Here is a 16695-nt window from a genome sequence, read left to right on the forward strand (position 1 = left end):
TGCCCTGGGCCTGCTGGCCACACCAGTGCTGGTCCCAGCCAGGATCCTGTGGCCTCTTGGCCACCTGGGCACACGTTCAACCGTTGGCTTGCAGGGCTGAGGTGGTGGAAGGATGAAGCATAATGATGAATCCATGGGAGCCCCTGATCTGGACTTTTTAGAAGCATTTGGTGACACGGGGGCCACGACCTGCCCCGATTAGTGATGTGCAAATGTGCCCAGCACGGCTCTGGTACACATTCTGCACAAATATCTGTTGTTCTGCTACTTTGTAGTATCAAGTGTCAAACTTTTTTTGGAGCAGGGACCTATTGTTGCTCGTTACCATTAAACTTTTCATTGTAACCCTGGTAAAGAGAACATAAATCTGTTGGTGCTGTTGATCATTGACAGAGATGGTGGCCTCCTGAACCACAGTTGGGAGCTACAAATAAAGTCTACAAGTTGCTATTCTATTTTTTGTAGCTACTGGATCTCAGTCCAAGTGCCTGTTGAGCAGTTCAGAGCATCATCCAATACTCCGGTCAAAAAAAGATGATTAAATCACCCATTACCCACATATGGGACATGGGTTAGTGCCAGAGTTGGGTTATGGTTGGACTCGATGATCTTGAGGGTCTCTTCCAACCGGAATGATTCTATGATTCCATATCGCACATCCACTCGCGTCCAGCATTCTTCTGTGTAGAGCTTGACTGAAGTCGCCCACCTGTTATGGGGAAAAAAGTTTATCTAGGGGGGAATATGGATTATTTTAGGATCTAACTGGGATGACAGTTCCGTGGCTGGTTTCTCAGGTCAGCGCAGAGAAACGTTCACAACACACGCCAGCCCTTAGGCGTTGGTATTGCTGGTTGGAAATAACTTCAGGATTATAGCGCTGTATTTGTTCCTCGGGGTAAATTTTTAGTGAAACAGTGTGAGGGTTTTTGACCATCGGAGGAAGGTTTGCAGAGACCTTGTGTACAGCTGTGGGTGTTCCTCCGTGTTTGTTCCATCTGCGGGAAGAGCAGATTCATCACTCATTCCATCCCCGCGTTCTTTATTAATCATCTGAGAGTTACCAGCACAGCTGGCTGAGGGGAATTAATTTGAAAAGGGCCAAATTCAGACACCTTACCTCTCCTTTCAGTGCTTGAAAGGGGCCGAGAAGAAAGATGGGGACAGACATTTGAGCAGGGCCTGTTGCGATAGGACAAGGGGCGATGGGTTTAAACTAAAGGAGGGAGATTCATGCTGGACATGAGGAAGGAATTGTTGCCCTGAGGGTGGTGAGAGCCTGGCCCAGGTTGCCCAGGGAGGTTTTGGGCTTTGTTGAGAGGAGTTTATTTGGATCCCATGGTTGACCATCAAAGACAGAAGAATCAGGTAAATTTGTATGAAAATTCACTGGTCATCGATGCTGCTTGTAATCTGGTGCTAAGGGTCATAGTGTTTCTGCAGGATCTGAGGACGCAGGAAGGGTAGAGAAACCTTTTGGTGCTTTAGAGTTTGAAGACTATAAATATTATAAAAGCCATGGGGGAGCCATGGGGGAGCCAAATTGCTAAAAGGTGCCAGCGAGGGATTAAAGAAAAGTGCAAAGGCCGAGAAAATTTTGCAGAAAAAGCACCAATGGTAGTTTGTTGCTGTATATTTTTGGGGTTTGTTCTCATGTTGTGCGAGAAAACTGCAAAATATCTCGTGTTGCCAGGGACTTTGAGCTCGTTCTGAAACCCCGAGGGTCGCGCTGAAGATCCAAACCTGTCACCAGATCGTAGGTTCATCAGCTTTGCTCTCCATCGCGCTGCTGGTTGGTCCTTCGGGTGTTAGACTGAGTAGAATAAATAAAAAATAAAGAAAACAAGGTGGTTGGCATTGCAGCATTTGCTTGTTATCACCCACCAGTTCGTTCCAGTTTGGGAGCCGATGAGAAACTGGCTCGATTCAGCTTTTTGTTTTGGATCTTCTGGGCAGCCTGTGAAATGAAATTTCCGTTTTCCACCCATAGCTCCAGCCTGCTCGGGGTACTACGATTCCGGATTGTATAATTCTGTGATTTTATGTATTTTCTCCGCGCTTCCTCCCTGAACGTGTCTCTTGTCTCTCCAGGCTCTTGGAGGAAGGCGCAGACGTCAACGCCCGGCACAAGCTCGGCTGGACGGCTCTCATGGTGGCAGCGATCAGCAGAAACTCCAGGTGCGTTTGTCTCAGCGTTCCCCATCAATAAGTCACGTTGCAACCACCCCACGTTCTCCTAAAGTCACACGGAGAATTTCCATAAATTTTGGGGCTGTTTTGGGATGCGTCCTCGGGCTAACCCGAGGGACCGTTTCCCTGTGACAGATGGAGGTGGGTTCTGCCATCCCGGCGAGGTGATGGTGCCGTTCCACGGCAGATTGTGGCCTCTGCTGTGTCCCCTAACCTTGAGGTGTCACTGCGGGTCGGCAGTTTGTCACCCCCGCCATCAGAAATCGCTGCCGCGTCCCTCCGACCCCGTGGGGCCATTGCTGGCTCTTTCATGCTTGGCCTTTCTGAAGCAAAAAGGCTGAATTGCTGTGCCCTCCCGCCTTAGTTCCCATGATGATCGCTGCGGCTTCTTGTAACCTTTTAAAGACACTCTTAAATATATTCAGTCTACAACTAAATTCAATTAGTTTTTGAGTTGAGGAGAAAAGAGAAAAAGAAATCCAATTTTGGGAAACGCGGGACAGGCGGGAGAATGAGCTTTGATGTTACAACCTCTCGGGGACGCTTTACTTAGTCACAAGTTCATAAGCAAAAAAGCCTAATGACTTGGGAAAACACAGGATTAAAGGGGCGCACAAAGGCCGAATATCCGCTCTCGGGCGACGACGCTTCGGCTCCGTGTGCCGAGTTCGTGTGTGGTGCCAACTTTGATGTGCGGCGGTGACAAGCTGAAAGTCCCGACCTCCTCGGGGAGCTCCTTAAAGCGGGGGGTTCGGGTCTGTTTGTTGAACTTTGATGTCCCCAGCAGCGACGGGCCCCCGGTTGTTTGTCCCTCGGCCGAGGGACGGGCTGCGGAACCTCCCACCTTTCCCCGCGGACAATGGTCAGCGATGGAGTGTGACGACTGGTGACCATTCCGAGCGACCGGCGGAGCAGAACGGGGCACTCGCAAAAGGCGAGGAGGAGACGGGGGGGAGAAAAGTTGTTCGTGCTGCAATAATTACCTAAAATCAGGCCTAAAATCAGGTAGAAACGCTAATTAAAACATCTAGACGCTAACAGGCGTTCAGCACCCTTGTTAGGGACCAGCAGAGCGATAACGCCTGCGTGTCTTATTTGGGTGCCTGGCAAAACAACAAGGCTTTTGGGTGTGTTGGGCAAACGGTGTTTATTTTTCCCACATTTTGGATGCATACTGGCTTTTAATTGAAAATTAAGAAGCCCTTGAGTATCCAAAGCTCGGTAGGACTTGTCTCCAACAATCTAGTGGAGGAGTAATTAGATATTTCATGGAGGTGAAGGTAAATTCAAGCCAGACTTACTCCTGGTGGCACAACTCTGTTGATAGCGCCAGGGTTGCGCGCGGTGCGGTTTTTGTGCCTTTTTCTACATTTTCTACCTTTGTCACGTCCCCCCTGCTGGCGGGGGAACATTTTGAGCTGGAACTCGATGGCACCAAGTGTTCGAAATCCCTACAAATCATTCGCTCATGGAAATATTCCACGATTTGACCTTTTTAACCTGAACCCGGCAGAACCGGCTGTCGCGTGTGCGGTCGGCAGGGATGGGGAGAGGGCAGAGCCCGAGAGGCTGACGGCGTTGAGAATTTAAAATTTCAAATATTTCTTAGCTTTTCCCTTCCAAACACAGAGCACCTGCTGGTTTTCTGCATCTCTCACAATCGTTTTACTTACGTTATGTAGGAAATAAATGTGACTTTGCTTTGCAGTAGGATGCAGGATCATTTAATTTTTTTTAGAGTGTGGTCCCTCTGTAAAGAGCGGTGTTCTAAAATTGGTTTATCCAACCACAGGAGCTGATTTGGGGGATTATAAGTTGTTAGGACTCTTCTCCCAAGGAACAAGCGCCAGGACCAGAGGAAACGGCCTCAAGTTGCACCAGAGGAGGTTGAGGTTGGATCTGGGGAACAATTTCTTCCCCAAAGGGCTGTCGGGCATTGGAACAGGCTGCCCAAAGTAATTTTTTTAGAGAATAACTATATTTTCAGTCTCTGCTGTGCTCTCACAGATTTCTGTGCCCTGTCTTTTAGCTTTGTCATGTTTCGCAATTTTCACAGCCCTCGCTTAGCCAATTCGACACCTCCAGTCCATATGTTTAATTAACTTCCAGAGGTGCCGCATTAATGCCGTTTGGCAGTTGCCACCAGCTATGGGATGAAATCCCGCGTGCCGTCAGGGACATTCAGGGTCTGTCTTTACTTTTTACAACAAAACAACATTCTCTTCCCCTTGAAAATGTCCTGATGGTGATAGAAGAAAGGGAAGTGGGCAAATACTTCAGTCCAGTCGCTAATTTGGGTGTTTGTGTTTTAAAACCACTTAATTAAGGTAATTTAGATGATATAAAAATATTGTGTTCCTTTTAATTAGCTTATTACCTTCTTTCAGACTCTCCCTGAAGCAGCAATGGGTTTTTTTATCGTTGTTTTTTATACGTGAGAGGGAATCCAGGTCCCAATTCCTCAGCTCTGTGATAATCCAGGTTGTAACCGCGTTGTGGGATGAAGACGGATCAGCCGCGCAGAGGAAGGTTTTATGCCGTAACGCACCTTCCACGTTACGTTTTTCACTTGGAGTGACTCCGATTCCATTTTCTTTTCACTCTTTGGGAAAACCTGTTGCTCTCCTGGATTTCAAGGCTTATTTTAAAGCGGTTTCGTAGTTCTCCTGGAAAGACACTGGTTTTAAAAGGGAGGATTTATGGTCTGTGTGAAGAAACACTGCTAGGGGCTTCTTTCCCTTGGCTGCACCTGCTGCCTTTGCACATTTACCGTATTTATAGTAATTAAGCTTTAATTAAATGCTCACCGAGAACTTTGTGGGTTTAGTACCATTGTTAAAATCAGCTACAAAGCCATCACAAATTAAAACCCAAAGCGGCTGGGACCTGAGCAGGCTCAGCATCTCTGCGTTTATAGTATGGCGACCTTTTCTGCCTACAGCTCCTCTGATTTCCATCGTTTCAGCAGAAATAAAGTGACGGGGAGATACCAAGTCATCCTCTCGGCCCCTTACGGGGTGGAGAAGTGATTGTGCGGGAGGCACGGAGCAGCAGGGAAACTCAGAATGCGGCGGGATGAGTGTGGGCAGGTAGAAAACACCAGCACCGTGTTCTGCTGCTGTGATGCAGCTGCTGGGGGGGCGGTCAGGGCAGGATTTTAGGGTTTCCAAAGTTCTGCACATGGCTCAGGGGGAGGGAGGAGCAGCCGCTGTGCTCAGGGATGATCTGAGAGAGGTTAGAGAACCATGGAATCTTTTAGGTTGGAAGAGACCCTTTAAGATCGAGTCCACCCGTTCCCCCAGCCCTGGCACTGCCCCATGTCCCTGAGAACCTCATGTCCGTCTGTCCAACCCCTCCAGGGATGGTGACTCCAGCGCTGCCCTGGGCAGCCTGTTCCAATGCCCCACAGCCCTTTGGGCAAGAAATTGTTCCCCAAATCCAACCTTAACCTCCCCACGTCCCAGCCATCAGCAAAGGAGCGTTGAAGAAGCCTCAGTTTGTCAGATGGAGCCCTCAAAATGTGCTGCCAGCGCAGCTGAAAGCCCCGTTCGACTCCTCAGCTCTTTGACAACAAGCACCACGGGCCACAAGTGCTTCCAAAGGGATCCAGGTATCTCCAGCTCTGCTGCAGAGAACTCAGAACAAGCTGCCTGAAGTGCAAGGAGTGAAAGAGGCCAAGAGGCCAACGGTACCTGGGCTGTGTGAGGAAGAGTGTGGGCAGCAGGGCAGGGAGGTTGTTCCTCCCCCTCTGCTCTGCCCTGGGGAGGCCCCGTCTGCAGAACTGGGGCCAGTGCTGGGCTCCCCAGTTCGAGAAGGACCAGGAATCACTGGAGAGAGTCCAGGGACGGACACAGAGATGCTGAGGGGTCTGGAGCATCTTTGTGCCGAGGAAAGGCTGAGAGAGCTGGGGCTGTTGAGCTGGAGGAGAGAAGCTGAGAGGGATCTGATCAATGGGATCAATATCTCAGGGTGGGTGTCAGAGGATGGAGCAGACTCTGTTCAGTGGTGCCCAACGCCAGGGTGAGGGGCAACGGGCACAGACTGGAATACAGGAGGGTCCATGTGAACATGAGGAGAAACTTCTTTGCTGGGAGGTGCCAGAGCCTGGACCAGGCTGCCCAGAGCGGCTGTGGAGTCTCCTGCTCTGAGACATTCAAACCCGCCTGGGATCCTGTGTGATCTGCTCTGTGACCCTGCGCTAGCAGGTGGGTTGGGCTGGGGGATCTACAGAGGGCCCTGCAACCCCAACCAGCCTGCGATTCTGTGAAAAAAGTCCCACAGAACAGATCTGTGTACCTAATATAGGTAACTAGATGGCACGAGTTAATCACGTCATTGCCTATAGACAGAAAACAGGTCACCGTTTGCTGTAAGTCTCAGAATGCGCCCACCAGACTATGGCTGTGCGTGGCGTTATTACCAGTATAAACCATCTGCACAGCAGCTTCGATGCACAAAGTCGGGGCTGGCGTGGAAAAGGCGCAAGTCGCAGCAATCCGCACCGGGGCAGAGAGCGAGATGCTTCTCGACAGGACCATGCTGGGCCAAGCTCTGCCGGTTCTGGTGCCACACGAGACCCTCTGACCCACAGCTCTTCCCACCTACAGAGAGAGAGAGAAGGAAAAGTCGAGGGAGGAGTCACTTGTCATCGGTCATTCCCAGAAGGAAGGTTTTGGGACGCGGAGGTGAGGAAAGGCAAAGAGATCCAGACCTGAAGATGGAGGAGGAAGGAGAAAGGGTGTGCAAGACATCAGAGCCGCAAATAGAAAATGAAGAAGAGGAGGTGACGTGGGGAAGAGCTGAGAGGAATCGGAGGCTAAAGTCCCTGATTACAGGGCAGTTCTAAACATACTCCTGGGAAGGCGCATCATCTGAGAAATAAAAAAGAACAAGGGCTGGAGTGTCCGCAGCAGCTCTCCGCAGCCCTCCCGCTCCTGCGGACTTGTACAGAGAGTTAGGATATAACCACCCGGGAGATCTCATAGAGTCATTTTGGTTGGAAGAGCCCTCAAGTCCAACCATAACCTAAACGCAGCACTAACCCATGTCCCTAAGATCTCCTTTCTGTCCAGGCAGGACCTGCGGCTTCTGCCTGAGCTCGGGGCAGCCATGTATAGAAAGACTTAGAGGTTTTTGCATTTTGCTGATAACTCCCTGTCGTGGGGCTCGCCAGACTTCTTGGTTCATCTGCCCCAGCTGCCGGTGTGTGGGCCCAGCACCTCTCCTGACACGGCCCCAGTCACGTCCAGCCACCTTGTCATTGATTTCCCCACCCCTTGGATAGTACAGAGGTATTTATTTATTTAATGATATGTTGGTCCAGCCATTAAAAGCAGAAAGCGCTTTTTCCAACCGATCGAACTACCTGGCGAACTTCAGTTAAGCGTTGCCCTCTGAGTCATCACCAGGGTCAATTTAGATTTATATTCATGCTGATGAACAGGCTCTGCCTCTAATCTAATGAAAACTTGAGCAGCAAATTAAAACTCAGCTTGTTGAGGCTGTTGAGCACAGGTGAGTTATGGGGGGAAACCTGCCTTCTGGACCTGCTCAAGCTTTCCATCGTGTCCCTCTCGGTATCTGGGGTCCCCAGCACAGGACACACATGGAGCTGCTGGAGAGGGGCCAGAGGAGCCCCAGAAATGACCTGAGGCTGGAACAGCTCTGCTGGGAGGACAGGCTGAGAGAGCTGGGCTGTTCAGCTGGAGAAGAGAAGCTCCGGGGAGACCTTAGTGCGGCCTTTCCAGACTGAAAAGGGGCCGAGAAGAAAGATGGGGACAGACTTTTGAGCAGGGCCTGTTGTGACAGGACAAGGGGTGATGGTTTTAAACTAAAGGAGGGAGATTCAGGCCAGACATGAGGAAGGAATTGTTGCCCTGAGGGTGGTGAGAGCCTGGCCCAGGTTGGCCAGAGAGGTGGTGGCTGAACCATCCCTGGAGACATCCCAGGCCAGGCTGGACGGGGCTCTGAGCAACCTGAGCTGGTGCAGATGTCCCTGCTCATGGCGGGGGGGCACTGGGGGAGCTGGGAAGGTCCTTCAACCCAAACTGTTCTGTGATTCCATGGTTCTGTGATTACTGGACCACACTTTGCAACTGTCATCTGATTTTCCAAGTCCCTCGCTCACTCATTCCAATGACATACACATGCTGGATGCTGACGAGCAGTTACTCTGTGTTTTGATGGTGCTGTTCGCTCTCCTAAAGGCTAATTTGCTTCAGTGTCCCATTACCTGCAAATTGGCTGGGTACGATCGATGATTGTGATTCCGGAACGTCTGGCTGGTGCAGAAGTGCCCGGAGGGGACAACACATCCCAAAAGCGGGAGGTGAGGTTGAAAGATGCTGGGAGTGGGAGGCTGAACGTGCAACGCCTTGTTCTCAAACCAGGGAGTGCTTCCTACAGAGCTGGATCGCAGCCCGAAACGGGGCCGGGCTTTGGGAACACCACATTTCCCAGTAAGAGATGATATCTGAGCGTATTAAAGCTGAGCCTCCCAGCTATGTGGGGAGCTAAGGGAATGTTTCTTATCGCTGGGGGGAAATGGTGGGGAGGGTCATTAATGGAGCAGAGCGGTTCTGGCGTCATCTCCGTCTTTCACTCTTAGGCCACCTTGCATCCAGCATTTGTGGTCCTCAGCTAAACTTCTAGTGAAAAGATGTTGCCCAGAGAAAAAGTCTGAAGGTTTCTGAAAATTCAGGCTGGTTGGAGAGGTTTGAGTGGTAGAGAACGAGCTCATCTGTGATGAGAAGCTTCTTAGGGCTTCCCGTCCCTCATTGCTGGTGTCGGACATTAGGTGAGATGATCCCCGCTCCTTAGTACCAGGCCTAACCCATCTGATATCTGACTTGACCATGAGTGTGCAACTCAAACTGTTCGAGAGAATCAGAAACGGCCTCAAGTTGCGCCAGGGGAGGTTGAGGTTGGATCTGGGGAACAATTTCTTCCCCAAAGGGCTGTGGGGCATTGGAACAGGCTGCCCAGGGCAGCGCTGGAGTCACCATCCCTGGAGGGGTTGGACAGACAGACATGAGGTTCTCAGGACATGGGGCAGTGCCAGGGCTGGGGAACGGTTGGACTTGATGATCTTGAGGGGCTTTTCCAACCAAAAGGATTCTGTGATTCTATGATTCAGTGTAACGTGCTCCTGACTACGCTGAAGGTCTGGAAGGTCGTAGGCGGTCATTGCTGTTTGACAAATGAGATCCATCGCATCTCAACCGAAATATTTTAGAATATTAAAATACAGCTGTAAATGAACTCTTGGCTCACACAGGAGATGGCAAGAGGGTCTCCTGGCTCCCAGCCCGGTGCTTTGCTCGCTCCAAGTCACTTTGTGCATGGTGAGGAGCGTCCCCGTGCCGGTAAGGAGCTGGCCCCTGGTCAAAGCATAAAATAACCACCTTTTATCCCGCTAATGCGTTTATGGAGTAAATGGGAGAGGAGCTTCAGTGAAGTTCTAAATGCGACTTGACAAGACACAGCCTGCAGATACGTGTCCGTCAGGCTGCGGCGCACGTGGCTGTCAGCCCGTGAGCCGTGTCACCGCTGATGAATGCTAACGAACGAGTTACTGTCTAGTTCTCATGGAAAGCTTCAACCCTGGAAAAAAGAAAAAAATTAAGAATCAAGTGGCTTCAAGCCGCTTTTGGAGCTTCGAAATCTAATTCCGGCCTGATGAGTGTTTGGGTGTCGGCGGCGGAGATGGAGGATTTCCACACAAAACCGCGTGCCGGTCTGTCCTGCTGCAGTGTGTTGGGAACTTCACAGGTCTGGAGACCAAAAACCTCGTCCCAGCACATGGGAGAGTTGTCGTGTGGGATGTTGTGCTCGTGTTGCTGGTGTCAGGGAACACACGACCTGAGCTGGATGGGGGATCTGGAGCATCTTTGTGATGAGGAGACACTGAGAGAGCTGGGGCTGTTGAGCTGGAGAAGAGAAGCTGAGAGGGATCTGATCGATGGGATCAATATCTCAGGGTGGGTGTCAGAGGATGGAGCAGACTCTGTTCAGTGGTGCCCAACGCCAGGGTGAGGGGCAACGGGCACAGACTGGAACACAGGAGGGTCCATGTGAACATGGGGAGAAACTTCTTTGCTGGGAGGTGCCAGAGCCTGGCCCAGGCTGCCCAGAGCGGGTGTGGAGTCTCCTCCTCTGAGACATTCAAACCCCCTGGACCGGCCTGTGTGATCTGCTCTGTGACCCTGCGCTAGCAGGTGGGTTGGGCTGGGGGATCCCCAGAGGGCCCTGCAACCCCAACCGTTCTGTGATTCTGTAAGTTATTTGGTGTCCTGCTTGTAGAACATGGTTAGAAACTGCTTAGATAGAATTCACTTAGCGTGAGTCTGTTTGCTTGGCGTAACTTCTGCAAGCCGGGACCCTTCGGAAGGGCTGTGGGGCATTGGAACAGGCTGCCCAGGGCAGTGCTGGAGTCACCATCCCTGGAGGGGTTGGACAGACGGAGATGAGGTTCTCAGGACATGGGGCAGTGCCAGGGCTGGGGAACGGTTGGACTCCGTGATGTTAAAGGTCTTTTCCAACCAAAAAGATTCTGCGATTCTATTCTACGGATTATCCTTTTCGCTGAGTCAGGGTGGCCTTGGAGCCCCGATCTGCCAGGATCTGTCCCTGCAGCGTCACCCCTGTCCCAAGCACCTCCCACATCCAATTGGTTTCAGAATACGTCGGTCCCATTGTTTTCGTTGAAATATTCAATTATTGTTGTTGGTTTGACTTTCCTTCTCTAGCTGGGAATGTTTGAGGAGGCCTTGCTGCGCACCATCTCCCTTCTCAATCTCCAGAGGATTTTAATTACTCATTAGTTACCTCTGCCTTGTTTTCCTTCTGATCTGTGACAGTGTGGTGAAGATCCTGCTCGCAGCGAACGCAGATCCAAACCTTGGAGACGATTTCAGCAGCGTGTATGAGACCGCCAAGGAGAAAGGCCTCCATTCTTTAGAAGGTAAGATGGCTTATGTGCACCCACCAGCGTTTGCTTTTCAGGTCCCAACATTTTCTTTCCTGGGTTTGAAATGGAAATTTGACCTCGTTTTTTAATTTTTTTTTTTTTTTTAGAGTTAGCTTCAGCTTCCATCTAAATGCACAGTAGCTGGTGGTACGTGGGTGAGTGTGTGTCTGAAGATGAGAAAACATTATGTAGATGTTTATGGCAAGCAATCCTTCAACATTCTAGAGAGAACTTCATTTTATGTAACAAAAAAAGTAACACAAAGTCATCATAGGAGCATCATGCCATTGACCCATGTGCAGGCACTTGCTGGGGGAGGAGGGGGATTCAAGGCAGCTTGTTCCACCAATAGTCTTAGTCTAGATCTTATAAGTACATATATTCATAGAATCACAGATGGTTTGTGTTGAAGGGACCTTCCCAGCTCCCCCAGTGCCACCCCTGCCATGAGCAGGGACATCTGCACCAGCTCAGGTTGCTCAGAGCCCTGCTCTGTTGTTTCAGAGCATTTTAAATTCCCCAGACTGTTTCCACTTTTGATGATGATAAACGATGGTTCAATTTTCTTCCTTTTGTGATTAGCGATGGAATCTCAGGGGGGATTGTCTGGGTTCTCGATGCCCAAAGAGGCCGGTTGCATGTCTTGGATCTGGGGAACAATTTCTTCCCCAAAGGGCTGTGGGGCATTGGAACAGGCTGCCCAGGGCAGTGGTGGAGTCACCATCCCTGGAGGGGTTGGACAGACGGACATGAGGTTCTCAGGACATGGGGCAGTGCCAGGGCTGGGGAACGGTTGGACTCGATGATCTTGAGGGGCTTTTCCAACCAAAACGATTCTGTGTTTCAAGGATGCTTCTGGTCCCAGGCTCAGGAACGCTGGTGGGACATGACCCCAGAAAAATGTCCCCGTTCCAGGAGCCTCTTCCCCATCCAACATGTTCCAGGTGTCCCTGTCACCCACAGCTCAGCGTTCCCGGGACCTCCTGCATTTCTGTTCTTTGGCGTTAACCCTTTTCTTACGTGCTGCAAGGAGAAAATTGGCGGAAACCCCCTGTTGTGCAGAACCTCTCCTTGCCCTGCACCATCTGCAGAGCCAACAGTCCCACGGTGACATTATCCGTGGGACTTTCTGTGCTTTTTGCCTCACCGCCAAGAGCTGAAAGCTGTAGAAAATCTAACGCAGGTGCGATATTTGAACCTTTCATCAAACCCAGGTTGAGTTAAGAAGATGAATCAGTGAGGGGACGGTTTTGACAGGGCGTTATTTTATTTTTAAAAGCTCTGCGCTCTCATCCCTCACTGTAACCCACCTGCGCGACAGACCTGCTCCTCGGCGGGAGCAAGAACGCGAATATATCAGCTGGCTGGAGCGGAGAATGCAAAATGTATGAAACAACATTAAAAAAATGAACAATGGAATGCCAATACATAATGCATGTACAGAGACTTTATTTAAGACAAAGTATATCAACCAATGAAGTTAATTGTTTTTGTCTGCATTCATCCCTCTGTAATGTTATATATTTTTGGGGTGAAGAAAAGATAAGGCCACTCAGTAAGAAGTTGCATTAATTCTTTGGTTGACATGTTTTATTAAAAAGAATAAATTCAGTTGCATTTTTAAAAAGAGAGGGAGAGGGCGAAAACTGCCTTTGTTTTTGACTTTTTTTTTTCTCACCCATTTACATGTTTCATGTATAAATATTTTTTCATAAAAACATCCAAATCGAGAGGGTACGCTCCACAAACACCGTGCAAAATATATTACAGACATTTATATGGATGGCAGGAAGGGAGACAGAGGGCTGAAAATTTCCAGGCACCCGGTGATTGATGGTAGACGAGGCTTCCCCTGACGCTTTATTGAGTTTCCGATGATTATCTCTCTCTGAGACATTTTTTACAGATGACGGCCGAGCTGTCACAACGGACCATGGGGGAAAAAACCCAACAATAATAACACTTTAATCTCTTTACTGCACTGCTCCCTAGTATCTCAGATTCATCTTCCCTGACGCACGCAGTTCATTATCCTGCTCCTCCCTGGGTAGGAAATGACGACAAATAAATAAATATACATACTCACCCTGGATGCTTGGAGAAAAGACCCAGGAAAGGAGAGGAGCCAGGGCATTAATTGATCTTCCTGGAGGTTCTGCGGTTTGTTAGCTGGGCGAGGACGGCATCGGGCGTTTGTTGCAGTGGTTTTTTCTCTTCTGAACTTTGCGAATCCGCTGGAAATCACAGAATGTCCTGAGCTGGAAGGGACCCACCAGGATCATGGAGCCCAACTCCTGTCCCTGCACAGGACACCCCACAGGTCACCCCGTGTGTCTGAGGACGTTGTCCAGTCTCTTCTTGAACACTGTCAGGTTGGGGCCGGGACACCTCCCTGGGGAGCCTGTTCCAGTGTCCAGCACCTCTGGGTGAAGAACCTTTTCCTCATGTCCGACTGACCCTTCTTGGCACATCTTCCTGCCATTCCCTGGGTTCTGTCATCGATCACTAAAGAGAAGAGTTTGGCACCTCCCCTTCCTCCTTCCCTTGCGAGGAAGCTGTAACCGCTATAAGGTCTCCTCTCAGGCTCTTCTCCAAGCTGGACAAACCCAGTGACTTCAGCCGCTCCTCGTACGGCTTCCCCTCCAAACCTTCATCAACTTCATAGCCATTAACTCTCTAATGAATTAGTCCCACCCTGGTCGCATCAAGGAACACACCTCACGGAGCAGACTGTACCAGCAGCTGAGCAAACATGGGGTAAAAACTCAAAAGTCCCAAAGAACAGCCATTTTCAACGTGAAACCAAAGACGGGAAGCAGTTAGATACGGACAAACCTTATTGTGGCCTTTCCGGACTTCAAAGGGGACAGATGGGGACAGACTTTTGGGCAGGGCCTGTTGCGATAGGACAAGGGGTGATGGTTTTAAACTAAAGGAGGGAGATTCAGGCCGGACATGAGGAAGGAATTGTTGCCCTGAGGGTGGTGAGAGCCTGGCCCAGGTTCCCAGAGAGGTGGTGGCTGAACCATCCCTGGAGACATCCCAGGCCAGGCTGGACGGGGCTCTGAGCAACCTGAGCTGGTGCAGATGTCCCTGCTCATGGCAGGGGGGCGCTGGGGGAGCTGGGAAGGGCCCTCCAACCCAAACCATCCTGTGATTCTATGTAGTATTTTAAGAAGAATTCCCGCTTTTAAATGGCGACTTCTCGCCGTTCCTGCATGGGGTAGAGGAGGCAGCTCCCGGTGGGATGAGCACGTGGGCAGTAGGAGCCACTTCAGCTCCCTCTGGGGTCATCGTGACTTCAGTCATCTCCTAAGTAATGAAAGAGAAAAGCGAGTGAAGGAATCTTCTGATCATATCGATCACTAGAGAAACAACAAAAAAAGCCAAATCAATTCCCTTCACTACCTGTATTTTTCATCTTGTATACAGTAGATTTGTCAGAGAAAGTACTTGGATTTTAACAGAGCAATTAAGCAGCATTCTGCTCACATTACTAAATGTGAAAGGTGCATAATGTGAAAAATAAACATATATACATGGTTGTACGACCTGTTTAAGTTTCCATGTAATGTGATAAGTTTAAAAAGTGAAGTGAGCCGTTTTACTACAATGAATTAATTTGTAGTCAATCTTTAAGATATTGACCAACACTGGTATCCCTTTGGGCCTGGATTAATTAAAAACAATGTTTTTGCAATTTATAGCATATGTTTTTCAATCTTTGTTTAAAAGTGGAATTCCTGTGGCCTTAAGAGATGGAATGGGTGACACAGCTCCACTTGCAGAACCAGAGATACACAGTCAGGTTTGAAGTGCAACTCAGGCCATTAATTGTTGATGTGATTTTTTTTTTTCTATGATTCTGTGACAGTAAAAGAGAGTGAAAAAAATAAAGGCAGAAATCTCTGTGTTCCCTGCTTGTGCTGGGTCCTGTTTTTATTTTGATGGTGTGAGGAGGTTGTGGTTGGACCAAGGCGCAGAGTCCTCTCCTTGGGCTTTATCCAACCACCTCCTCCCTGCAAAGGGTGACACGGGGGTTTGTGCAACCGTGTTAGAACCACAGAATCATTTAGGTTGGAAAAGCCCCTCAAGATCATCGAGTCCAACCGTTAACCTACCCCTGGCACTGCCCCGTGTCCCTGAGAACCTCATCTCCGTCTGTCCAACCCCTCCAGGGATGGTGACTCCAGCACTGCCCTGGGCAGCCTGTTCCAATGCCCCACAGCCCTTTGGGGAAGAAATTGTTCCCCAGATCCAACCTCAACCTCCCCTGGCTCAACTTGAGGCCGTTTCCTCTGGTCCTGGCGCTTGTTCCTTGGGCATCTTCATCTCCGCTGCTGATCGGTGGAGTGGGGACAAGAGCCACCAGACCCCCCCACCGAGGTCCTGATGCTCTTCTGGAAGTGGCCACCGGGCCCTTAACAACTTCCAGACCCGTGGTGATGGTCCGTGCTGCCGGTGCACATCCAGACAAACAGTTCTTTGTGTGCTGAGCTTTCGTTCTTCTTCCCCCGCAGTGCTCGTAACCCGGGAGGATGACTTCAACAACCGCTTGAACATCCGAGCCAACTTCAAGGGCTGCACGGCTCTGCACTACGCGGTACTGGCTGACGACTATGTGACGGTCAAACTGCTGCTGGATGGAGGTGAGTTCTGTAGCTCCAACCGCCTCTCGCACCAGGAGCGCTTTTTCTGAGCAGTCCTAACCTGTCAGACTCAAACAAGGACCACATTCTGTCATTGTCAGGATTAGATGTAATTTACTGTTTGCTTTAATCTTTTCTTTATGTATCTGTGTTCCTATTAATCTCCAGTGGTTTTTCTCATGTACTTCTGGTGGCTATTCTCATCTTAATCACTGAATCTTCCCTTTCTTCCTGCTGTTCAGTGGAGATGCATCCCTTGGTTTCTCTGTTCAGTATTTTGAACATTTCCCTCTCAGAATTTGCGCTCTGCTCCTCTGTCATATCCCATTTGTACCTGTGCGAGGTGGAATTGAAGAGCCCCTGCTCTGCTGGGAATGGATGTGCTCTGTAGGCAAAGTAACGGAGAGGAGCTGGTACCCACGTGCATGGGCTGAGGCTCAACCACTGTTGGTACCTTGACAGTGCAGCTCTTGGGAAAATTTCTAGAAATCAGCTTGTGCAGTTACCAGTCCTCCCGATTAGATCATAGAATCACTTTGGTTGGAAAAGCCCCTCAAGCTCGTGGAGTCCAACCGTTCCCCCAGCCCTGGCACTGCCCCATGTCCTGAAAACCTCATGTCCGTCTGTCCAACCCCTCCAGGGATGGTGACTCCAGCACTGCCCTGGGCAGCCTGTTCCAATGCCCCACAGCCCTTTGGGGAAGAAATTGTTCCCCAGATCCAACCTCAACCTCCCCTGGCGCAACTTGAGGCCATTTCCTGTTGTCCTATCACTTGTTACTTGGGAGAAGATGACAGAGCCCATCTTCTCATGGATCCTACATTACCATCATACTCACCACTCTGGATTACACATCCATAGGGATACTTGAGGTTGCACTTGGTGATC

General features: G+C 50.0%; 1 protein-coding gene across 1 annotated transcript in view; it reads left to right on the top strand.

Moving 5' to 3' along the window:
• The window catches only part of CLPB (ClpB family mitochondrial disaggregase), an 81483-nt gene that overhangs the window by 12923 nt on the left and 51865 nt on the right, over positions 1 to 16695 (top strand). The window contains exons 3-5 of the mRNA XM_065658552.1: positions 2092 to 2178; positions 11049 to 11152; positions 15679 to 15807. Coding sequence (XP_065514624.1) covers positions 2092 to 2178; positions 11049 to 11152; positions 15679 to 15807 — 320 coding nt within the window. The remainder of the gene's footprint in view (positions 1 to 2091; positions 2179 to 11048; positions 11153 to 15678; positions 15808 to 16695) is intronic.

Source organism: Caloenas nicobarica, chromosome 1 (assembly GCF_036013445.1).
Source record: "Caloenas nicobarica isolate bCalNic1 chromosome 1, bCalNic1.hap1, whole genome shotgun sequence".
NCBI lineage: Eukaryota > Metazoa > Chordata > Aves > Columbiformes > Columbidae > Caloenas > Caloenas nicobarica.